General features: G+C 32.4%; 2 protein-coding genes, 1 long non-coding RNA gene and 1 pseudogene across 8 annotated transcripts in view; 3 read left to right on the top strand and 1 right to left on the bottom strand.

The window, feature by feature from the left end:
• Nucleotides 1–12,525, top strand: part of LOC25496836 (PR5-like receptor kinase) — a 42,141-nt gene extending 29,616 nt beyond the window's left edge. Inside the window, exons 1-5 of one of the 2 annotated variants that reach the window (XM_024786237.2) lie at nt 8,287–8,669; nt 9,203–9,398; nt 10,522–10,668; nt 10,791–10,832; nt 11,253–12,525. In XM_024786237.2, coding sequence (XP_024642005.1) covers nt 8,295–8,669; nt 9,203–9,398; nt 10,522–10,668; nt 10,791–10,832; nt 11,253–12,346 — 1,854 coding nt within the window. In that variant the 5' untranslated portion in view covers nt 8,287–8,294 and the 3' untranslated portion in view covers nt 12,347–12,525. Of the gene's footprint in view, nt 1–8,286; nt 8,670–9,202; nt 9,399–10,521; nt 10,669–10,790; nt 10,833–11,252 lie in introns of those variants that run through there. The other variant, XM_024786238.2, reaches the window with a different exon arrangement.
• Nucleotides 12,526–18,024: 5,499 nt separating this feature from the next.
• LOC25496835 (uncharacterized) lies at nt 18,025–23,660 on the bottom strand. The gene is made up of 3 exons (XR_003013226.2): nt 23,479–23,660; nt 22,842–22,963; nt 18,025–18,315 (listed from the first exon to the last, which is right to left on the bottom strand). It is a non-coding gene; the product is annotated as an uncharacterized lncRNA (long non-coding RNA).
• LOC25496834 (bax inhibitor 1-like) lies at nt 22,098–22,843 on the top strand (annotated as a pseudogene).
• A 1,562-nt stretch (nt 23,661–25,222) lies between the features above and the next one.
• Nucleotides 25,223–26,853, top strand: part of LOC25496829 (LEAF RUST 10 DISEASE-RESISTANCE LOCUS RECEPTOR-LIKE PROTEIN KINASE-like 2.5) — a 28,281-nt gene continuing 26,650 nt past the window's right edge. For 2 of the 5 annotated variants that reach the window (XM_039835312.1, XM_024786247.2), the window contains exons 1-2: nt 25,223–25,513; nt 25,599–25,904. In XM_039835312.1, coding sequence (XP_039691246.1) covers nt 25,333–25,513; nt 25,599–25,904 — 487 coding nt within the window. In that variant the 5' untranslated portion in view covers nt 25,223–25,332. The remainder of the gene's footprint in view (nt 25,514–25,598; nt 25,905–26,853) is intronic. The other 3 variants (XM_039826552.1, XR_005646741.1, XM_013597536.3) reach the window with 3 other exon arrangements.

Raw genomic sequence — 26,853 nt, 5'->3', positions numbered from 1 at the left:
AAGGGATCAAAACCGATCGTAGTTCATTCTCAAAAAATAGTTTTTGTTTTTGTTGGTTGATTTTAAGTTTGAAAAGAGATTTTGAAGAATAGAGATGAGAGGCCTCAAGGGCATGAGATTTGGAAAATGTGAGGTGGAATTAGTTATTTTGCAAAGTAAAGTCTAAGTATGGTTAAAATTCATTAAGATTTTTACTTAAGAAAATAAAAGGAAAATGAGGAGTTTTGACTCCTATTTTTTGGAAAAAGGTTTTCAAGTGAGGTTATTCACATTTCTTTGGGAAAATGATTTTTGTCTAAGCATTATAAAACCTAAGCATACATCTAAACATACATTCCCTAATCATGCATCTAGAATATCCATGTGGGGTGTGTGCATGTGTCGGTGCTTGTGTCGGTGTACATCACTTATAGTGTCCATAGTCCTTTACATTGAGTCCTAGATACATGCTATGGTCTTGCAAAAATGTAAACTAAACTAAACTAACTAAATTTATTACAAACCAATTGGCATAGAAATGAATACAAAAAGAAAACCTAAACTAGGAGCAATGAGGGTACAAAGATTAGGTGCTTATGGAATGAGTGAGATATGAAACATAAGAGTTAGTAACACAAGTACAAAATGATAATAAAAAAAAAAATGCAAGCAATATAGAATTGAATAGCACAAGAGAAAGAAAATAATGCAATGAAACAAAATAGTAAAAATACACCTAGAATTTAGGTATAACACTCATACATGCATATGACATATAATTCCCTCATTATAGCCATTTTTGAAAGGTTTGAATTTAAGCTACAATGTGAGGATCATAAGAGTACACACAAGCCAAGCATTATATCATATTCCTAGAGATATTTTCACACATTATTTCACATGCAAAAATATCACAATATGTAAAAAATGCATCAAGAACATATATGGAATTTAATGAGCAAGAATTAAAAGAACAAAGTAAAGAAAATAAATGCAAAAATAAGCAAATAAATTCTAACACTTAGAGGAAAAATTAAAATGATAGGGAAACATTTTTAGAAGCATAAAATGCCAAGAAAGTGTAAAAAAAAAAATATTTAAAACACACAATTAAAAAGCAATTAAAAAGAGGCTCAGCAGGATTTAATCTGGACCGTTGGATGAATCCAGAGGTCCAGATCTAACTCCTAAGATCACATCACAGCCACTGGATCAAAGATCCAAGGGTCCAAAAAAAGCACAAAAGATAGTGTAAAATGCAGGAAGCACAGTGACCGTTAGATCAAAGATCTAACGGTTCAAACAGAAGATATACCATATTCCACACAAAAAGTCACACACAGGATTCAAAATCAAACACACAGCAGCCATCAGATCTTGGAACAATCCAGATCTGATGGTTCACAGAGCGAGGGAACACAGCAAGAGTACGCACGCGCGCGCGTGGGAACAGAGTAGTATAAAAAGGAATTTCACACAAAAAATCACATAAACTTCTTCTTCTTCTCTCTCTAAGTCACACTTAGAGAGAGAAGCTCTCCCTTCTCTCTAAAAGTCCTGCCGGAGAAGAAAGTGGAGGTGGTGGTTCCGGCGCGGCGGCCGGCCGGTTTCCGGCGGCGGCGCCACCGCGCCGGAAAATTCAAACTTAATTTTCTTTCAAAATTTTTACATCAAAAGTTCCGTCACCACCTCCTCTACACAAATCCGGCGTTAGTTTTAGCGAGAACGGAGCGATTCGGACTAGATCTACATTTTTTCTTTGAAAATTTTTCACACTTTTTTTGAAAAAAAACTACGGATCTAGATATCCTTTTCTCTCTAGAGTCTGAATCCGGCCTCAAAGTTCTCAAAATCCGAACACAAAAGCCTAGATCTACAAATCCGTAACAAACTTTTCACATGCAATTTCAAGCAAGAACGCGCGGAAATGGCTTAGAAAGGAAGGAGAAACGCGTTACCTCTGTCGTAGAACGGAGAAAAAAGATATCCGGAAAACTTCGAATCTCTCCTCTTCTCTTTCGCGCGCGCGCTATTGCCTCCGTTGATGTGGTTTCTGCTCGAAAATCCGGTACGATTTGGTGTTGATGTGATGATTCGCGGTGGTTTTGAGTGAATCCGGTTCGGATTTGTTGATTTTGTGGTGGTTGGGGATGATTCTGAGCAGATCCGGTTTAGATCTGTTGATTTTGGTAATGAAGTGTTCTTGGTGTTCTTCCTCTTTTCTCAGCTTTTTTCTGTTTTGATTCTGTTATGGATGAGAGAGAGAAAAAGATTCTGTTTGAGAGTGATTGTGATTGATTCTGATTTTTTTTGACTGATTGTGATGGATCTGACACATTTACTATTTATAGGCTGCCATGTGTATTGGAGACCCAATGGAAAATTGACACCTGGACTGTTTTGGACTTAAGGACTAATCTGCAAAAAAGTTAATATGAGGACTAATCTGCAAAAAAAAAAAACTAAAAAAATGCAAATAAAAAAAATAAAAAAAAGAGTATTGGACAAAAATGCAATTTTGGGATCTGTTTAGGGACTAAAATGCAATTAAAATAAAATTGGACTAAAATTGGCAAATTGGACAAAATGTAAAGAGAAACTGAAATTTTGACAGGAAAAGACAAAAATGCCCCTAGGGACTAAACTGACTCAAATTGACTCAGATGCAATTTCGAAATGACTTTTGAACAAAGACTCCACAATGATTTGTAAAGCAAGTTGAAAAGACTCGGAGGAGACAATCACAAGGGCTAAAATTGGTTCCACTGCAGGAAATGACCAAAATACCCTTTTGTATGATTTTTGAAAATATTTGAAATAAAATGCAAGAAAAGTAATGCAATGATTCAGAGAGTTTTCAAATGACTTGTAATGCAAGAAAGACGCTTTGGATAGTCTTACGCAAGAAAATCACGATTGAACACACTTCGAGACAGAGATAGTAAAAAATATGCAGATGCAAAGAGAGTTGTAACGCCCTCTTTGAATTATTAGATTTATTTAATTATTTAATTGAGTCTAAAATTTATTAAGAAAAGTTTAAAATATATTTATTTGATTATGTGATTTATTAAGTGGCTTATGTTGTTATTTAATAGATTAAGATTTGAAAATAGAAATAAGATTGAGTTGAGAGTTTGTTATGAGATTTTAGAGAGTTTTGGGGGAGAAAGAGAAATAAGATAAAATAGAAAAAAAAAAGATTATAAATAGGAGAAACCTAGCTTAGAAAAAACATAACTTACGATCAATTTTGGAGAAAAGGGAGAAAAAGCTGAGAGGAGGGGGAAGACCTAGGAGTGCTGCGATTTTCATCTATAAGGTAAGGGTGGGACTAACATTCAATAATCTTAAGTCATTGATTCTGAAAATTGGATTTAACATGTTGTAGGTTTTCGTTTTTGAGAATTTGAGAATTAGGGTTAAAAGTGGTTAATTGATGATTTTCTAAAATAATGTTTTTGGTCAAGTTTTATATGATTTGAGTCTCTTTTGATCTTTATAAATGTTTAGACAAATTTTGGAATCAAATTTGGGCATTGGGAAGTCAAAATTGGGATTTTTGGGTGAAAAATTGGTTTTTCCCGAGAGCTGCACAGTGACAGCATCTTCTGTTCCATGTTCTTGCGTCTTTTTCACACGTTTCCGTTTTGAACTGGGTTTTGGTGTAAAAATGAAAGTTGTAGATAATTTTGTTATCTTTCCATTGGCGTCGGTTTGACTTGAAAATGATTTTTGGTTTAGGAGTTATGATGAAAATACTCAAAGTAGGTCTCAGTGAATTTTTATGAATTTCAGCACAGCTTTGTCCGAATTTGAAATGAAAACTGGTATTGATTGGTACAGAATTGGTCTTAGGTGTAAACACGAAAGTTGTAGGTATAAATGTTAGTTTTCTAATGCCGTTGGTTTGACTTCAAAACGATTTATAGAATTTGAGTTATGGTCAAATTACTGAACGTAGGTCACAGTGAATAATTGATTATGATTGATGAATTAGTATATGAATGTATATGTTGTGAATACGATATTGTCCATGATTGATGAAGTGTTATATGTATATATGATGTTTTAAGATGTTGATTATTATTTGATGTTGTTATACTGTGATATAATTGTATATGCATTACTTGAATTATATGTGAATAATTGAGACGTTGTTGACTTGCATTTGATATTATTATGTCATGCTGTTTTTGTATACTGTTGTGTTGCTGTTGTTATTTAACTAAGCTGCATGAGTCGGTCTAAGTTGATTAAGATGATGAAGTTCCAAATTATTGGATTATATAAGAGGTTGTCGATTTAACATGTTAAGAGGTCGAGTCCATGCATTAGCATTTCATTGTTGGGGGCTTGATGCCCTGGAGCCTTTGCTCGATTAAGTTGAGGGCTTGATGCCCTGGGAGCCTTTTTACGCTCAAATAAAGTTGAGGGCTTGATGCCCTGGAGCCTATTTACGCTCAAAGATTGGTACCACATGCATGATTAGAAGATTAAGTTGCATAGTCAAGAGGTTAAGTTGTCAAGTTATCAAGTTGTCGAGTTGTTAAGTTGTTAAATCATGAAATTGTTTAAAGCTGTGATTCTTTATATGAACTATTAAAGAAGTGAATTATGATATATTATTATCTATGATGAATATTATGATGATTACATGATGTTGTCTATGAGTTGTTAAATATGATTGATGATGCTTATGTTGTTAAATGTAATTGATGAATTATATGCTTAATATTATTGTTTGTGAAATCTCACCCCTTCTGTTTGCCCACCATGGGTAACTAACAGGTAACCAAGAATAGTTGATGTCGTGTGAGCTTTCCTTCTCATGTGTCTTAGGTGCTCTGATACGTAACGGGATGGGAACTTTGTTATTGTTTTTCTATTCCTTACGTATTGTTTTTGAAGATTTATGACTATGTTTTTAGATTGGATTTGTATGAGACATTTATGAAGAGGCCTTCGTGCCAAAGACTGTTTTAGTTATTGAAATAAATTCCGCTGCGAAGTATTAAAGATCTTGTATTTGAATTTTAAAGGATAAATAGTTATTTATTCAGTTTATGATTTTAAGAAAAGAATGTGACATTCCGTTTATGTTGAAAAACTCTGATTATTTATGCGAAATTTTTATGTTGGGAAAACGGGGTGTTACAAGAGTAAAGGTTCGGAGTAAAACAACAGCAAATTGACAAATATCAGTATCAGAAAATAAATTTGAATGAGTATTTTTAGGTCCAAAATCAGGGTACAACAATCGTGCTTAGTGTGCAGTTGCCGTCGTGAGTGGCCTTGCCTTCACTGTGTCGTCTAGGTCGCTCTGATACGTAACGGGATGGGGTTATATGCTATAACATGCTTCATTCTCTTACGTGGATAATATGTTATTTTTATTATGTCATGGAATATGAACTATTTTGATGGGGCCTACGTGCCAAACTGATTTATGATTTTTGAATTAAATATTCCGCTGCTATGTTAAAGATATTGTGAAGGTTAAATTATTATTTAACTGTTTTTGGATTACGTTTCTATGTGATATCCCGTTTATGGTTGTTACTCTGATAATTGTTTATGAAATTTTGTATATTGGGAAAACGGGGTGTTACACATACAATGCATTCTACATTACAAAACCAAGTCAATTCTAGTCTGTTATGACATGTAATTAAGAACGACAATTCCAGAGGACACACACTATACTAAGTCATAAACAATAACGTTACATAATTTTTCAAGATTCATTAACATTAAATCAATTCAACATTACGTGAACATTATACGGATGATTGAAATTCAACAAAAGTGCAACATTAGACAACACATTACACAACGATACACAAATAAAAATCTCTACCAACAGTCTGAGCAGCTGCAGTTTGAACGAACATAGAGATATAACATAATATTTTCAACCATAGACCTAAACATAAAAATCTATGTCGCTATCGTCACGAATAACCCGATGAGTCGTTTTCCACGCGTCTTCATCTTTATCCGCCCTCAAATCTACACACGGTACATGTACAAATACACGAGATGTAGTATGATTTTCACCAAGATAAACAAATTATTTGTTAGGTTGTGACTTCAACTCATCCATTGTGTCAGTCGGAGTTAAAAAAAACTTTAATTGTCTTCTTCAAAGTAGAGTATCAAACATGAGCTTTAATCTGAGCATCTTTAGATATGTTGAACTTCACAAAATTTTATGAAATATCAAATATAAGAATAAAACAAAATGAAAGGTAAAGTATAAATTTGCCAAAACATAGACATATATTTATATTAAATGCGGAACATTAATAACAAAGAAAATTGTTGGTGTTTTGTCCACCACATAATATATTTATATAATTTATAAAATGTTAGTAATATATTGAACACAAAAAATGGAATTACGTTATCTACCATAAAAATATGTCGGTGTGATATCGGAAAAAAAAAAAAAGATGAACACCAATAAAAAAGTTTCATATTCCATCTAACGGAATTGAATCATCTTCATCTTCCGCAATAACTTCAAATTCTTCATTTTCTTTTTCAGTAGTATCACACAAAATTGGATTGTTTCAATTTGACTCATTTTTTAGTCATGACAGTTTGTGTCTCTTTTCAATGATCATGAGGTCTCAGAACCAGGTTTGTTGATCCAAAATTTAAATTACCATGATGATGCCTCTTCACTCTTGTAGTTTCCGCTCCGTAGATGATGGAGGTAGTGGACATCATTCTTTCAAAAAAAAAAAAAAAAGAACAAAATGATTTGAGATTAATCCAAGAAACATGATGTGGGTTTAAGGGTTAAGCGGTGGCCTGCCTCTAATTGAGAAAAATGTCTCTGAAATTCCAATTTCAAGATTTGTCAACTCCACCACAACCATATTGTAATAGGTTGCAATGATGCCACCCATATCCGGCACCGTAAACCACTTATCTTCAAGTACAATACCACTACTATTTTCGAGATGATGCAATCCATTCAAGATATAGTTAAAACGATCATCACTAAAATATATCTGAATATAGTCTCTCCTATGTTCTTTCACCTCTTGAATAAGTGTTATGTGAACCATAACATGACTTTCTTTCATCAAACACATGTACTCAGCTATAGCCCGAAACCCACAATTTTCATTGCCTTTAACATCCAAAATTTTCCTAATAAATGGTCTCATGAATTTTGGCATATAATGAATAGGAATCGAGGCATATCTTTCTTTGAGTTAAGAAGTTGACGCAACATCTAGAAAACCCAAGGTATGTTCTCCTTTTTAGCCGTCAGAAATGCAAAAGCAATCGAATTTGTCATATCGGTTGAGGTGACCTCAATTATCACAAACAATGGCATCCTGTACAAGTCTATTTTATTGGTGGAGTCAAGGATCAAAACTGTTGGAAAATTGTTAAACAACTTAATCGATTCGAGATGAGCCCAAAATATGTCTTGAATAATAGCACTCTCATATTGTGTTCTTGTGAAATAAACATATTTGTACTCTTCGAACTTTGACACTAGATATTGCATCTCCATCTTATCATATGTGATTGTTTTTTTTTAATTTATGACGTTCATTGTATACTTATTTGACACTAGATATTTTTTGAATGTGTAGGTAAAAAAAAAAAATGCACTTATACAAATTATGGTTTCATTGTATACTAAAGTAATTGTGCAATTTGGTGACTTTGATGACTTTAGTGTATTTTAGATGAGAAAGAATGATAGACGTGTGATTAAATTAAATTATTTTGATGCAAGAGAATTATTAAAATTAGGAAAGAGATAAAAACAAAATCATGAAAGTCACCAAACTCAAAATCAGATAGTTACTCTCTTTTTACCTACAAACTTTAATTAATATGCTTAATTGCACTTTTAACCCCCTATCTTTTCAAAAGTTGCGATTTTGGCCCTCTAACTAATTAAAATACAAAACAGTCCCCTATGTATTGGATCTTTGGCATTTTTGGCCCCGAAGACCACTTTTGACTTAGTCTTCGTTGACGTGGCACCCACATTACTTAAGTGAGGTGCCACGTGTCGACTATTGTGGGTGCCACGTCAGCGAAGACTAAGTCAAAAGTGGCATTGGATGCCAAAATTGCCAAAGATTCAATACATAGGGGCTATTTTGTATTTTAATTAGTTAGGGGGCCAAAATCGCAACTTTAAAAAAAATAGGGGGTCAAAAGTGCAATTAAACCTAATTAATAATTGGGCATTTGACTTAGTCCACCTTGACTCACACACCACTATTCCAACACCACTTCTTGGTAACTTCTTTAACCACATGTAAAGACACGGTTTCATGTTTTCCTCTTCGCATATAACTAAAACTTCTATGCTAGCTACTATTACAACACACCACTTGCTAGTTTCTCTTTTTTGTAGTTTCAAAACTATGTTGAAGCAACTTTTCGTTTTGGATTTGGTGTTGATATTTTGTGTTCTAGCATTGGCCTCAGCTCAAAGTGCAAACAATGTGACTGCTACATATCAGTCTTTCAATTTAACACAAACTAAACAAGGTATAGGAAACAAGTGGAACTTGAACACATCAGGTGTGTTCTGTGCAGCTCAAGATGGTAACAAACCATTGTCATGGCGAAGCAAATATGGTTGGGCTGCCTTTTGTGGACCTGTTGGTCCTGTTGGCAAATCTGCTTGTGGCAAGTGCTTAAATGTATGTATATATGTATAATGTTAGCACTTTACTTCTTATTTTATTTTTGTCAAATCGTTTGTAGAGAATCTCACACATAACGCGGGTTCAAATATCCACGCCCTAAAATGTCTTTGTAGGTTACATCCACCTAAACTGTATTTTTTCTTTGTAAGAACTTTCTCTTAAAAAACAATACATTTTTTTAACTATCTCGAGGTGGAATTGAATCTCTTCGACTATGTAACATATTTAAAATGCAAAAACAACTAGTATTTGGTTATATTTTCTATCAGGTGAACTTTAGGAGCAATCCAAGAAAACAACTAATATTTGAACTTTACGTGTTAAATCCGGACCTTAAGGGCAATCAATGTGAAAAAAATATTTAAAATATTGTTAGTTTCACGTAGAAAGTACATAATTGACTATAATTTTGATGGTTGAATTAGTCATTCACTTAGTATTGATCGACTTCGTCCCGAGTGAATGTTGAACTCCGGTGGTTCAATTCAAACCAAAGATTTTATTGATTTTGCCACTCCTAATTGCAGGTGACAAACCAAGATGGTGGGAATTCGGCAGTGCAACAAAAATCAATAACTCCGACCACCCAAACAGTAAGAATTGTAGATGAGTGTAGCAATGGAGGGCTTGACTTGGATATGGATGTCTTTGACCTGCTTGACACATCTGGGGATGGCAATGCTCAAGGTTACCTTTTGGTGGATTATGAATTTGTGGACTGTGGTACTACTACTTATCTCTTTTACCTTATTATAGTTCTAATTTCAATAAAAAAAATCATCCACATAGTTGTTTTTAGGGTTAATAGTGTTTTACCATGTAATATACGACATTTCCGGTTTATCGATGATATAACAGAAGGTAAATCGAAATTTTCTCAAATTAACAGGAGTAAACCAAAATTTGCTCAAATTGCATGGGGAAACCGAAATTTCCTCAAATTATAGGGGGCAAAAATTTTCATGAAGGTCTAAAATCAAAAAATCTTCAAATTACAAGAACGAAATCAAAAAAAAAAATTTTACAGGATGGAAAATTGGAAATGACCTATATTACAGAGGGTAAAGTACTGTTAACCCTTGTTTTTTATTATAGGATGTTTTTTTCTCATTGATAAAAAAAATATGACATAAAAATTTCATTCAATAAAAAATAATAGTAGTACAAAAAGATTGCTGTTAAAGTAAATATCACAAACAAATTTTTTTTAGGGAATTTGTAAATATTACAAACAATTTGATGAGTGAATATATGGAACTATGCATTGTTCTTGTCCAAATATGCATTGTTCTTGTCCAAATTAACTTTTAAATTCACGTGATACCCACTATTTGTCGGATGCTTCACATGATGAGATTTGTTGACTACATGACTTTGACTTAGGAGTATACATTTAGATTCACTGTATATTGGACAAAAGATTAAACATTTTTGTTCAAGGGTCCCTCTTGCATGGTCCAGCGACTCTTTTTCACCTAGCTAAAAAGATTATATCAGTAAAAAATAACTGTAAAAATAGCTGTATTATATATATATATATATATATATATATATATATATATATATATATATATATATATATATATATAAACGTTCATATGAAGTTTCACCTAGCTAAAAAAAATTGTTCCTAAATAATTCTTTGACATGGAATCATTCATTCATAACTTTTTCAAATTAAGCTTTCAAACATTATTGATCATCTTTTTAATTTAATTATCTCATTTCGTTGTTTTCTAATTTGAATTGAAGTTTATCTTGTAAATTAGGTTAAAACATAATTTTTCATTTTGTATTTTATTAATGAATAAATTATTTGAAATTTTGTGATTGGTTGCTTTTAAAGGTGATCTGTTAGCTTCGACTTTACCTAAGAATTTCTCCAATAGCTCAACTACCGTATCTCCGACACCAGCACCAACACCATCACCAACATTCTTATCGCCTAATCCTTTATCAAATCTTACTCAAGAAATTCATCGTGCTACAACTAGTATGTACTTCACCCTTCTACCTCTTTGATCATAAATTTTGTAATCTATAAGACTATTTGTCTATAAAATTATTATTAAATTAGTCACTCATTTTGCTCTTTGAGCTTATGATTATTTGCAGGTAGTCACTCTAATTGGCAAATGAAAAGGAAAGTCATTATAGGTAATATATGAAACTTCAGTTTAAACGTTATCAATCTTTAATTAATACTTTTTGTTAAGTAATTAACACCTTATACTTAATGTGTGAGTTTCACTTACATACTTTTTAAACAAAAATAAATAAATAATACTAGATAATCAATCTTAAATCACGTGTCTTCCATATTTTTAACCTAAAATGATTTATATTTTAGCATGTCTTTGAGAACATTAATGTTTGTGAATTCTAACCGAGATTCTATGCTCAACTTTGCCAAGACATTTATAATCAAGAGTTAGAAGGAGATAACTGACACACCAAATAACTACATGCATAAGAAAAGAAAATATAAGTCTTATTTATTCCTCTTAAAATAAACTTTATTTATTCAGCTTAGTTTCTTCCATCAGCACGTAATTAATAAATTTTCCTTAAATACAGGTGTTGTAAGTCCAGTTATGGTTGTATTGATAATGTGCATCATTATTTATTGTCTTAGAAGCAAGTCATCAATACGACAGGGAAGGTTTCGGTTTAGAACCAAGAATGATAACAATATTGAAGCATTTTTAAAAGACCATGGAGCTTTATTGCAGAAAAGATATAAATTTTCTGAAATAAAGAAAATGACAAACTCTTTCAAGGTTAAACTTGGTCAAGGAGGCTTTGGTGTTGTGTACAAAGGAAAGTTATTCAATGGTTGTCACGTTGCTATAAAGATATTGAATCCATCCAAAGGAAACGGTGAAGAATTTATTAATGAGGTTTCTAGTATTTCTAGAACCTCACATGTTAACGTTGTTACCCTTCTTGGATTTTGTTTTGAAGGCACAAAAAAAGCACTCATATACGAATTTATGTCAAATGGTTCTCTTGACAAATTTATTTACAATAAGGGACCTGAAACAATTGCATCTTTGAGTTGGGAGAATTTGTATCAAATTGCAAAAGGGATAGCTCGTGGGCTAGAGTACTTGCATAGAGGATGTACCACTCGAATTTTACATTTTGACATAAAACCACATAACATTCTTTTAGATGAAAACTTATGTCCAAAGATTTCAGATTTTGGACTTGCAAAACTCTGTCCAAAACAAGAGAGCATTATTTCAATGTCAGATCAAAGAGGGACAATGGGATATGTAGCTCCAGAAGTGTGGAATAGACATTTTGGAGGAGTTTCACACAAATCTGATGTTTATAGTTATGGAATGATGTTGCTAGAAATGGTTGGAGGGAGGAAAAACATCATTGCTGATGCAAGTCACACTAGTGAGATATACTTTCCACATTGGGTATACAATAGGCTAGAGCTTGGCACTAATCTGAGACCTGATGGGGTTATGGATACAGAAGAAGATGAGATTGCAAGGAGAATGACTATTGTGGGTTTATGGTGCATTCAAACATTTCCAAGTGATAGACCTACAATGAGTAAAGTGATTGAAATGTTAGAAGTTACAATGAATTCACTGGAAATGCCACCAAAACCATTACATTCATCTCCCACTAGATCAGTATCAGAGTCTTCTTAACCTTTTCAAATGAAGACAATCTCCATCCCTTTAATCTTCTTGTTAAGCAATTGAGTTCAAGTGTCTCATATAGTTTTTATATTTATTGCAAGCTCATTAACAATTGATCATGTAAATTAAACTGTACTCCCTCCATTTCTTTTCTTTTGATGATTTAGAAATTCAAATGTATTCCAAAACATTAGATGTTGTAGTGAATTTATTATTGTTTTCTCAAGTTTATCTTTATTGGAAAACACCTTAAACTATTAAAATAGTTGTGACCTTTGGTTTATCACATGTGAATTTAATGATAAATAAGGATATTTTAATCAAAAATACACAAATATTTATATACTTTAATTACTCCTTAAAATTTGTGCTAAGAACTAAAATATCAAAAGAAAAGAAATGGAGGGAGTATGTTACATATGCTACAAATGGAGAACAAGCTATACTAGAAAATGTTTTTATTTTATGTGGAAGTCACTAGAAAGCCGTGATTGAGAGGGATATACTAATGGCTTAAATATGATTTTCGTCCTTGTAAAAAAAAAAGTTTGAAAAATATCCCTGTAATTTTTTTTTTGTTTGAAAAAGGTCCATGGCCCCACATTTTTGAAGATATGACATGGGTTTTGCCACGTGGCAGTTGCTGACTGTGCAACTTATGCCACGTGGCACTGATGTGACAGTTCACGTAATTAAAAATTTAAAATTATTTTTAAAGTAAAAAAATATGAAAATAAATTCAAAAATCATTAAAAAAATCGAAAAAAAAAACTGTTAAAATTAAATTTTCGACCATTAATTTTTTTTAATTTAAAAATTATATTTATTTCTTCATATTTTAAAAAAAAAATTAAAAAATCATTTCATTTTTTTTCGAAATTTCAGATTTTATAATTTAAAAAAAAAAAAATTTGAAAATTATATGATAAAAATAATTTCAGAAAATAATTTTAATATTTTTTATATTTTAAAAACAATTTTTAGAAAAATTTAATATTATGTGGCATAAGTTGCACAATCAGCAACTGCCACGTGGCAAAAACCATGCCACTTCAACGTTTTAGTGGGGCCGGGGACCTTTTTCGAATAATTTTTTTTTTTTACAGGGATGTAATTCAAAGTTTTTTTTTTACAGGGACGAAATTTAAAACCGATCCAAATTACAGGGACTGATATCTTATTTAAGCCTATTCTAATTAATATGTGTTATGAAATATTAAACATATTAGTAAAATATTCATTTTCGCCCATAATAATGACATCTAATTTTTTTATTTTTTTTGGGGTGATCTAAAATTTATGATAAATGCTAATATGTGTCGGGTACATGTTGAAAAATCAAGGATGAAAATGATGTATTGAAAATGTGTCATAATATATATGACTTAAGTACATACGTTAGCATAACAAATTTTTTATTCAATGTGACGATTGTAACGACACATAAATTAAAAAAGGATTTGTCTAACCTGTGCAAACTTGCACATGTTAAGGCTACTAAAAATAGTAATTTTTCTTTGAAAACCAATAATTAATTATTAAAAACCTACATATTTAATATAAAATGCACAAGTTCCAAGTCAAAGTTACTACTTTAAATTTGTTAACATGTGCAAATTTACACATGATAGAAAAACCCATTAAAAAATTATAATTGAAGGTATCAAATCCTTTGCAATCATTGAAGAGTCCGCTGGAATCCACACCCTTAAATATTTTATCTTACTTGTTTTTAACATTCAGTTCTCTTCATCTCTTAAAAAATATTCAGATGTTTTATTTAAATAGACCTCTCCTTTCAGAGTAGAGGATCCAGTTCCATAGTTGAATGAACATTTCCTCATAAATGCTATGTATATCGAATTTGTTTTCACGAATTTATCCCAAGGAGTATTATTTAGTTGCATAAAGCGAATTTTAAATTGAGGCATTTTAAGTGTGTTGACATAAAAACTTAAAAATTAAGAACACTAAATGTATAATTTTATTTGAGGCATGTGACACTAAATATGAATATTATTCCCAATCAAATATTTTAATATTGATTCATCAAACTGCGAGAGTTTAACTCCTTTCGTTAGACTCAACCTAGGGCAAGCACTTTTTAAAAGCAAATAACATTATATTCATAGAAATTTGAAGAAAAAAGAATTTAAGATACCTATAATCAATAAAGTAGTTACCTCTGGGATCAAACTTGCAACATGAACTAAAAATCTACAACTCTCCATTTAACTATTAATTAACTGAGCTAGATGCGAAGATGTTTAAAGAATTTGACATATAGAAATATATTTAAAGCAAAAAATATTAAGGACCTATATATGAGGCTTAAAAAATTAGGAGGTATATTATATCTATGAAGTTCCTCTTCTCTTGGTGGCTGGGTTTTGGTGCTTTGCAGTGGCAGTTATTGGTGCTTAGGTGGTGGATGGTTTTGAATTTATCACATTTTTGCTCGATCAATTGGTTGGAATGACATATTTTTGTTGTCAGTTTCATGTAGCAATATTTTGGTGTTGTTATATCATGATACATGTTGTGCTCTTGGAGCTGCTGCCTTGCATATTCCTTAATTTTGTGATAGCAATCTTTTGGCTATGCATTTGTATCTGGTATTTAGGACAGTTTATGGTGTAGTCTTCATGCTGTGTTGGCATCTCTGATCAATGTTGGGAGGTTTGTTCCTTTGCATAGATGGATGTGGCTCTTTAGTGTGGGTAATGTTGGGCGAGTCCTTCTCAAGTAGAGCCACACACAAAATAAGAAAGAAAAAAAAAACATAAAAAATAATGAAAAGAAAAAAAGGTGTTTATGTGTTGTTTGGCTTTGAGCCCACATATGTGTGAGCAGTGATATAAAAGCGATTTAATACCTACGAAACTTGCTCATTATTCATAAACATAATTTTCTTTTCATCTTTACTTATAATACAAAGATTTTGTAGAGAGCAAAGCCTTTTAGTACTATTAGTAACCATCCGTTAACATTGGTATAGCTTATCATTGAACGTTATTCTTTTTACTTCTTAAATTTATAGAAAATGATATTTCAAGCGAAAAATATCATCCGAGCATTTTCAGACACAGTTGGCATTTATTGATTGGAGCATGTTTTTCATCGTCATGTGTTTTCCACCACCTCCTCCATGTATTCCGAAAATAACACAATTTAATTGGAGCATGTTTAATTCGCGAGACCTTCGTTATAAAGGTTGTCGCTTATATAGCAATTTTTTTTTCCGATTGTTGTTGGTCGAGTGACACTTAATTGTTATTCGGCTCTCCATTAGTAGTTAAGTGTAGTTCCAAACATTTTAGATCGATTTCAATATTCCTTGTAAAACATTGAATTTGAGCTTGCCCAAATGTCTTTTTACGAATACAAACACTTAAAAAGCACAGTTTAGTGTCTTTCTGAGAAGTACTTTTGGAGAAAAACATTGTATATCATGTCTGAAAATATATTTCGTGAGGTTTTTTTTATAGAAAATGGATGGTTAAAGTTCTTTTAGAAGAAAAATACCATGAAATTGGTTTCAAGACCAAATTATTAGAAACAAACATTCCATTTGATAGGGTTTTAAATTGAGAAATAAAAATCTACATCTATCATAAACTTGTCATTTATGGGACACCATGCATTTGGTGCACAAAGAAGATAAAAATAAAATAAAAATGAAAGAGGACACTTCTAGAAAAATGATAAAAGGTAAGGGTCTACTTAAAATCTGCAGATTCGCTTTAATATTTCTTATGTCAAGCTCTCTTAGAAGGAGAAAAAAAAAATACTCCTAATTCTAGTCTAATTTCAAATTACTTAATATATTTATTATTTTTCTCAAATATATCCTTTTTAGAAAATATATTTTTTCTCAAATATATTAATACAAAAAGAACAATTTAGTCCCCTAAAAAAAAGAAGTAATAATACTTCACAAAATATTCACATTAATCAATATACGTCAAAATTGTTTATAAAAAGAGTGACCAAAGTAGTTGTATCCCTTCTTTTTTTTCTTACCAAATTTAATATTAGTCTTTCATAAAAAAATCCTGAAAACTAATATCCTATTTGGACATTTGACTTCATCCACAATATTGTCTCACAAATCTAACCGCTAAATACTTATTGTTTTCCTCAAAATCGTGGCTTGATTTTCGTTTTCACGATCTCCTTGGTTTTTTTTTTTTTTTTTTGGCTAAAATATGGTTTTAGTCCCTGCAAATATGGCTCGTTTTGATTTTAGTCCCTGGTAAAAAAAATTTGTTTTTGGTCCCTAGAGGGACTATTTTCAAAAACAAAAAATTTTGCAAGGACCTTTTTTAAAAACAAAATATTTTGCAATGACCAAAAACTACAAAATTGGTTCAGTTATAATGTGCCACGTATGCAAATCATCACAAAAGTGGGGTCAGGGACTATTTTCAAAAACAAAAAATTTTGCAGGGACCAAAAACAATTTTATTTTTACCAGGGACTAAAACCAAAACGAGGCATATTTGCAGGGACTAAAACCATATTTTAGCTTTTTTTTTACAGCTTCCAGCTGTCTAAAACTGCTAAAAACTAATTGAAAAACAGACGATACATGGCAGACATCTCCAAATATACATGTCATAACTCCAACATGTCAATACATAAAATCTCTGAATCCCGACAAAAGGGTAAAAATTTCAACAACATCAATAATAACCCGAAATAAAGATATCGGCTGACATCCTAGATCAGAGTCTAATCTAAGACATCAAACGTATAAATAGAGGTAGTGTAACACCCTATTTTATTATTTATTTATTTTATCGAGTTTAGTGTCTTTTTGTATAATTTAATTGAATAATTGTGATATGTTATATGTTGGTAATTATTAGTAGCTTAATATGAGCATTATTAGTGAGGGAATATAATTAAATTAGATTAATGAGACATAAAGGCAGAACTGGAATAAGGGAGAATATGTAAGTTAAGAATAGGAGGGGTTATGAATAGAGAGTCAGAACACGTAAAAACAGTTTTTGGGAGAAAAAGAGAAAGTGAGAAGTCAGATAAGAGAAGAGCATTGTGAGAGGGCAAGGGAAAGCTTAAAGAATTCAAAGTTCATCCAATCTAAGGTAAGGGTGAGACTAACCATCTTTAATCATGAGTCTATAATTCTGAAAAAGGGTTTAATTTTATTGTTGTTGATAATTGTGATGTTAAAGAAGTTGGGGTTGGCAAAAGAAGTTAGGGTTTTCAATTTGCAATTTGATTCTTTAAAGTGTAACTAATCCAATGAATTAATGTGAAAGTTGATGTTTAGGTTGTAGAGTAACCCTAGGTAATGTTTTCTATCAAATTGGGATCGAATGGGGTCAAAAATTGAGATTTTGAATAAAAGTGATTTTAAGTGTTTTTGGAAAATAAGTGATTCTGGGATAAGCTGTTTTTGGAGATTTAAAAATACGATTTTTCAGTAAAATATGATAGGATTTATTTAATAGGCGCGTAGGCGAAAACGAAATTGGAATCGGGATAACAGTTGAGTTTTTACGTGCGAAATGATAAAACCGGAAAAAAAAAAAAGAAAAAAAAAAAAACCAGGACTGCACAGAGCTGCAGCGCAGGTCACTAACTACTGTCTGCCCACGCCTGGGTGTGTAACACCCCATTTTTCCAATATAAAAATTTCAAACATATAATCAGAGTAATCATCAAATAACGGGATATCACATTCTTAAAAATCTTAAATCATAGGTAAATATATAATAATTTATCTTTCATCAACAAAACAGCAGCGGAATTAAATTCAAATCATCATAAAGTCTTGGCACGCAGACCTCATAAATATACTCAGTCAAATGACATAAAAGCATAGCATATACACAAAGGAAGAGAAAACAAGCAAAAAGGTTCCCTCCCGTTACGTATCAGAGCAACCTAAGACTCAGTGAGGATAGGCCACTCACGACAGCAAACTCAGCAACTCTAAGCTCAATCACCTGCAAGTTACTCATACGAAGAGCAACATTTTCAAGCAGAAGGGGTGAGATTTCACAAAACAATAATATTAATCAATATAATACAACGATCATATTTAACAACATGAACATCAATATAAGAATCATAAACATCATCACATTACAGATAATAGTATATCATTTATCACTTCATTAAAGCATCATAAATCTCATAACATCTTAACATCTCGACTCGACAATGCGACTATGCAACCTAGACATCTCATATGCATGTGGTACCAATACAGGGCATGAGCCCCCATCGCTATAAGTATTAATATACTTCAGGGCATGAGCCCCCATCGCTATTCGAGCTAAAGCTCCATCGTGTTGAGTACTAAGCTCCAGGGCATGAGCCCCCAACAATGTATGCTAATGCATGGACTCGATCTCTTAAAAACATCTCGTTAATCATCTCTTATATATCCAGTAATTTGGAGGTTCAACACGTTCATCTCAGAAGACTTATGCAACTAGTTAAATACCAATAGCAGCATAGGCAGATCACAACATCTACATGACATTATAATATCAAATGCAATTTCAATAACCTTTTTAATATTCAATAACATCTCAAGTAATACACATTCACCAAGTCACATCCTAATTAGCATCAAAACATCTTAAACAGCTTTACAAATTATCTCTAACATCAACATTAGGTCTCACTACTACCCAGGGGTCCATCTCTAATCAAAACATGCGACACAGGTCGCATTAAACTCACTTGCACTCAATTCTGGAAGTACTCGCGAGGCAAGGGCATATGCTCACCATGGCGAGTACAAGCCAGGTTCCCAATAAAGGTTGTTCTAGGTCCAATCTCATCCTACATTCATTCCTAATCATTACTAGGTATGTTCAGGCACTCAAGGACATCCAAGTATCAACTCAAATGTCAAAATTGCAAAATCTTGCATGCTCTCTGCTCTAGCTCGCTATGGCGAGTAGGACTGCTCGCTGTGGCGAGCTGCATTGCGCAACTCGCGAGGCGAGCGATGAATATCGCTACGGGCAGAATACAGTTTTCACCTAAAAATCACCAACTCTCATAATTTTCACCAAGGACATCCAAGTACCAACTCTACATCAATCTAACCAATTTTCACCATTTAATCATAATTTTCTCACCAATTGACCTAGTTTTCGTTTCCTCCAATTCAATCATAATCTTTGCTAAATATAATCAGATGAATTACATGATCAATAATATTGTAGAGTTAGTCTCACCCTTACCTTATACAATGAAATCGCAGCCCTCTCTTCGGATTCTCCCTTCAATGGCTCTTTCTCCCTCTTCCAAAAGTTTTCACGTACAATAAGTTTTTTCTAAGTTAGGTTTTCCCTATTTATATCTCTCACACTCAATCTTATCTTATCTCACTTTCTCCCCCAAAACTCTCTAAAATCTTAAAACAACCCTCAAACTCAATATTTATTTATTTTTCAAATCTTATTTTATAAAACAACAAAATAAGTCTTATCTTCTCATAAAATCACATAAAACATCACAAATCACAATTCATCGCTAATCATCTAAATTCATTGTAAATCACACATATATTATTTAAATATAATATAACTCATCTAGACTCAATTAAATAATTAATAAATCGAAACGGGCGTTACAGGGTGCAGCTTGCCAGCACCTAGGCGCCGAAAGACAGCCCTCATGGGTGACTGCTTTGTTGTGCCTTCGTTTGCGTGCTGTCAGGACTTCGGTTTTTGAGTTTTTGTGCTTTTTCACCCTTTTTCTGATTTGAATTGACCTTTGGTGTAAACATGAAGGTTTTAGATAATTATGTTATATTTCCAATGGCGTTGGTTTGACTTGAAAATGTTTTGTGGATTTTGAGTTATGATGAAAACACTTCAAGTAGGTCTTGAGGAAATTTTAAAGAAACTTAGCATAACTATTTCCAAGTCATTCCAATACTTATGGTTTGGTTTCTAAACTTCAAACTTGAGTAATAAAGGGTTAAATTAAGGTATGAATGCTTGAGTTTCGTAACTATAAGTGTGTTGATGAAATTATTGTTTATATGCGAAGAATAATGTTGATTAATTGTGAAATTGTGATGCGAAGTTGATGTTGCTTCTGTTGCATTTTAATTGTGTCATTGCATAATAATTTCATACACTCACCAAGCAAGCAATAAACTATTCTTGCACGTTGTCTACCCATTCATACAAATAGGTAGGCGGTCCACCATAGACCACTGGGATTAGCTTCACATGAATCATAAACAAGAATAAGCAAACATAAGCATTCAAGGATTTTATGCATAACTCATATACATACCCATCCCTCCTAGAATACTAACATCACATGATTATTATTCCCCATTTCATACACCTCAAGCTATCACATTACTAACATAACATAGCAAACATATTCATCATGTCATCGACGTAAGCTCATCATTTATCAACATCAATCAAAGAAAGGATTACTCACCTTATTCCTCATTTAACATACTTAACTCAACAAGTACAATTCATCATTTCAAAGTTATAAACAAACCATCATCATTATCAAAGAAATCACCACATCATATATATATATATACACACACACACACACACACACACACACACATAGATATACAATTCTCACCTCATTACTATTACCAAAATAATTATCATCAAATAGATTCACCAAGTGTATAAGCACAAGCAAGTAAGGCATGCAATTAGAGCATAGTTCAATTATTTACAACCATCAACAAAATCCACCAATGTACATATACACCAATCCACACAATCACAACATTCACCAAATTCCACCAATGCACAAATTCATCAAGTCACATATTCAATTATGACACGCCTCATCAATTACACAAATGCATGCAATGTTCTAGACTCTTCTAGATGCATGCGGTACCGTCACCAACAACAAAGGTCGTCACCTCATGATGCAACAAAAACATCATATGTAAGATTTGACATCCGTCTTACATTTCAACGAAGTAAAAGTTCACCACCCTTTTACAACATATATGACTCAATATGACTATGATGCATGGACATACAAGCAAAGACTCGACAAAGCAAAATCATCTCATATATTCAACAACAACAATGTAAGAGATCACCTCCATTTACATTGATCAACTTCAACAACAATTGCATTATCAAGTATTTACTTCCACACAATCAACAAGTCACAATTCAAATAAGAGTCATCACCACATTATCATTAACATAATCATTATCACAACTATCAACCAACATCACAACAACTTCATACAGTTTCTCACAATTCAAGTAAAGGAGAAAATACAACACCTTATGATAAACATCATATTCAAGAAGACATAGGTTAAATACTTTTAAACATCATAATTAAACTCTTAATACTCAAGTTTTGAAATTTGGAAACAAACCATAAGTTTTGGGTTGACTTGGAAATAGTCATGCTAAATTTACTTAAAATTTCTCCAAGACCTACTTGGAGTGTTTTCAACATAACTCAAAATCTAAAAATCATTTTGATGTCAAATCAAAGTCATTGGAATGCTAATTCAATTATCTAAAACATAAATGTGTGAAAAAGATGCAAGAACACGAAAAAGGAAAAGTTGTCACTAAATTTCGCCAATAGCGAAATTCTGGCTATTAGCGAAATTTTTCCAGATAGAATTCGCCAATAGCAAGTTTCTAGTGAGTTTTCCCCTGTTGATACAGTTTTTACACTATTTTTCACCCAAAAATCCAAATTTTGATCCCCTAACACCCAAATTCTTCCCTAAAGTTTGTTTATAAGTTTATGTACTTAAAAGACAATCTAAACAAACAAACAAACAAACAAACAAAAGTCATGGATTCATTCGCTTCGTTCTTCGATTCAACACCTCGATGGAATTTCAATACTCTCAAAAACTTCAATCAGATTTCTCCCAGCGTTTAGAATCACCTCAAACAGGTTTATTTGACCTTGTGTTTTGTTGTAGTCGCTGCTGCTATTGGAGCTTACCTCCATGTCCTTCTCAACATTGGTGGTATTCTTACCACAATTGCGTGCTTGGGAATTAGTGTTTGGTTACTCTCAACACCTCCTTCTGAAGAGCGAATGAGGTTGACTTTGTTGATGGCCGCGACACTGTTTCAGGGTGCCTCTGTTGGACCCTTGATTGATTTCTCTATTCAAGTCGATCCAAACATCATCTTCAGTTCATTTGTCGCAACTTCCTTGGCTTTCGGGTGTTTCTCTGGAGCAACTTTGGTTGCTAAGCGTAGGGAGTACCTCTACCTTGGTGGCTTGGTTTCTTCTGGGTTGTCCATTCTTATATGGTTTCACCTTGCTTCTGCCATCTTTGGAGGTTCAATGGTTCTTTCAAGTTTGAGTTGTATTTTGGGCTCTTTTATCCTTGAAGCATGCTCTGACCTTGTTTAGTGATTTGGTTGCAGTTTTTTTCCGGAATCTAGCCATCATTTTGAATAATTCCGGCAAGAGGGCTGAGGAGGAGAAGAAGAAAAAGAAGAGAAGAGAATAATTTTCTTACCAATCACACTTGTTTGACTCTTATCCTGTAATCTTTGGATGATAGTAAGATACAATAACAATTGTCTGAAGAGTGTTCTCAACGTCTTGAACTTATTCCCAACTATGTAGTTAGTCATGTTTCTGCTTTATAACACATGTTGACATGTTATTTTAGTTTTCTAATAAAAGAGGTTATTACGTACTTAAAAGACAATCAAAATCATATAGAACTTGAAATCAAAACAACATTTCAACAATTTCAACAATGTTTCACCAAAACTCTCAACAACAACTCAATTCACATCAGAATTCCATAATTATGAAAACTCATGGTATCAATTCATCACCAACACATCTCATAACAACAACAAAAATTAACCATGAATTCATCAACAATCCAACAACAACAACAACATCATTCTTCATCAATTTTGAGCAACACACAAAATATACCCATATATACATATCAAGCATGCCAATTCAACATCTACAACACAATTATCATCAAATTCACATACTTAAACATTGCATCAAAACATAAGCACGAATTTCACCAATTATAATCACAATAATCACTTTTCACAAATAAGCACTTTTGAACTTGAGAAGGAAAAGAGATTATACAAAGGATTATGAATGAAAACTAGTCCCCTTACCTTAAATCTTCACAAATCTAAGCTAGTGCTTCACTTTAACTCCAATCCCTTGAGTCTCTACCCTCTTTTTGCTCTTCAAGTTCTTCCCTCTTCAAAACCCTCTCTCTAGCTCTTTCTCTCTCTACCTCTCTCAAAATATTTTGTGAGAATGAACAAATGATACTAGGTAACCTAGTTTTTCCAATAACTAAGGTTTAAATAGGCTCACCACTATTGAGCTTAACCCTTAATGTCTTAATGGACTCAACACACTCATTAACTAATTGAAAATGTTTCTGTTCACTTACGGATAAAAACAACAATAGTTACTGACTCTAAATTAATTACCTCACTTTCTAGCCACTTAATAAGAAGAATAACTATTCTCACTCAAACCACTAAAATAATTCTACATGGTAAAATTATTAGTTTACCTTTGTCCACAAAAAGACCAAAATACCCCTCTAGCATTAAAACCCACTAAAATACACACATAAGCAATTAATCACATACAAGCATATATAAAACACACAAAAACAATTAAAATAAATCTAACGAAAATGTAATGTTACACGGTGTGGGTTTAATATTTCTCATGTCCCAAATTATAAGTTCTCTTAGAAGGTAAAAGTTATTTCGAAATTTAAGCCTAATTTCAAATGACTAGAGGTATTTATTATTTTTCTTAAACATATCTTTTTAATACTATTGATTTATCTTAGGAGATAAAATGTTATTAATTTAAATATTTAAAAAAAGAAATTTAGTAATAATAATTAACATAATATTGACATTAATTAATTATACGTCAAAATTGTTTATAAAGAAACGGACCAAAGTAGTGGTATCCCTTATTTTTTCTTACCAAATTTAATGTTAGCCTTTCATAAAAATCCTGAAAATTAATATCCTAGTGGACATTTGACTTTGTCCACAATATTGACTCACAACTCTAACCACTAAAAGACTCGTGTCCAAGTTTTCTTCTACGCTACTTCCTTTTCCAAGTAACAAAAGCCACTATTACAACACTATGCTGGTTCCTACCGTGCAACATACTCCCTCCGGTCACATATATAAATAAAAAACAATTTTTTTAAGTATATTGAATAACTAATGTATCTAACATATAAATGTGACCGAATACATTAATTATTCAATGAACATAAAAATGTATTTTTTACTTATAAATGTAACCCAATGGAGTATAAAACTCATTATCTAAAAATTGTGTTAACCACGTAATAAAAAATGAAAAATATTGTGTGTCAAAAAACCAATACTTAAAAAAGCATATCATTTAATTACTATTATAAGTAAAAATCTACATTTTAGATTCATTAAATTAATGATATAATGATCTTTATTATAGACCACATACATTATTCAATTAATAAATCTAAAATGTTGATTTTTACTTATAATAGTAACTGGAGGGTGTACATATTAATCATTTACGGAACATAGTTAATATTGTGTGTTAAAAATCATTACTCAAATGAACAATATTCTGTGTTAAAAAATCAATACTCGAATAAAAACATTTGAATGAAATGGCAAGATCTCTTTCAACTTAATAAGAATTACTAAATTCAAATTCACTTTTAAGTCGTGTTAAACCAATAGATTGATATCTATATATGCGTGTAAAGAATATATTCAGTTATAAAAATAAAAAAATTAAAAACAAACATGTATATATTTTTTTTAATCCAATAAACACGTATGGTTAATCATCTCTAATAATGTGTGAATAAAGACAAGGCATTATCCTCATAAGTTCTTCCATTTTAGAAACCAAACAAACGCAAAGCATATTCGTAGAAAACAAGGGCAACTCAACTTATTACTTGTAAGAACAATCACTACACAACCATGGCAAGCAACATAAATGGTCTTGTTTTTGTGCTGCTCGCAGTGGCTAACCTTCTTCATGGATCCGTAGCTAAAACCTTCACCGTGGGTGATGGCTTAGGCTGGACTATCCCATCCGTTGGATCACAATTCTATGTCAACTGGGCGACCAATAAAACCTTCACCTCACGTGACACTCTTGGTATGTAAGACATCATGTAAATCTTAGCTATTAATATTAATAACTATAAATCAGATTATTTTAATTAATTTCTTTTAGCGAACAGTATTCAACTATCAATTGAATGCACACGCCGTTGCATGGGTAACAAAATCAGATTTCGATAGTTGCAATGGAACCAACGCACTTGCGGTTATGACAAAGCCTCCAGCTAAGGTGTTTTTCAATCTCAGCACTGTAGGGCAACAATATTTCATATGTACCTTTCCTGGTCACTGTTCTGCTGGTCAGAAACTGTCGATTTTCGTTGATGAAGTTTATGTTTTACCTACCTCTTCTCCTACGGCCCCCGTTCCATCACCGGTACAAGAACCAGCACCAACTGCCACTACTTCACCTGCTCCTGCTACTGGTATGTACTTCACCCTTCTACTAATTTTGATTTTTTTTTTCTGACCCTCTTTTCGGAAAAAAATTCCAGTCTGACCCCTTTAGTTTTTTTTTTTTTTTTGTCTTATTCGCCGTTCCCGCTATCTGAAATGGCGGGACTGACCACCGCGTCAGACTGCACTCTTTTTTTATTATTATTTTTTGGTCATTCCCGCCATTTCAAATGGCGGGACTCATTATTTTATTTTATTTTCGTTTTTTCTTTTTTTTTACATTAAAAGTATAGTAATGATAAATAATATTGATAAATAAAAATATAGTAATGATAATGATGATATATTTAATTTAAAAACACTAATTATTTTATTCATAAGAGATAAAAACAAAAACAAAAACAACTTTCTCCACGGAAACCAATTACGCCAATGTAAACTATGACCTCCCGTAGCACATAATTTATCTTTTTTATTTCGTACGGGTCGTTGGTTTTGCTCTTGCTCTTCCTCTTCCTCTTCCTCGTGCTCTTCCTGTTCCACATCCTCGTCAAGAATTTCAACATCATCATTAGTTTCCATAGCGACTTCATTTTGCACTTGTGAAGCTGAGTTGGTCCAGATTTCATTAACGAAGTCATCGTCATTAAACCCTGCTGCCAGACTTTCTATGGTATTAGTTTGTGAATTTGGCCATTGAGGTGCGTAGCTTGTTTGGGGATAGTTGACAAACTGTAGAGGGGTTGGTAGGTTGAACGAGGAGTATTGTGATTGGTCTGCATAACTGGTTTGTGTGGTGTATTGAGTTGGATTGTAGTCATCAAATGAATAGTTTGATGTTCGAGAGCTTTCTCCATGATGACTTTGTTAAGAATAGCTTGGATATGGGATTGGGGTGTTATGTAAGATATGGTTTGTGGGTTGTGGCGGTGATTGGTAAGTTTGGTTGTAGTTGTAGTTGGTGGATGGGTTAAAGGT

The sequence above is a fragment of the Medicago truncatula genome, chromosome 6, assembly GCF_003473485.1.
Source record: "Medicago truncatula cultivar Jemalong A17 chromosome 6, MtrunA17r5.0-ANR, whole genome shotgun sequence".
NCBI lineage: Eukaryota > Viridiplantae > Streptophyta > Magnoliopsida > Fabales > Fabaceae > Medicago > Medicago truncatula.
The sequence above is the reverse complement of the archived record's forward strand: the minus strand, read 5'-3'. Positions and strand labels throughout refer to the sequence as shown.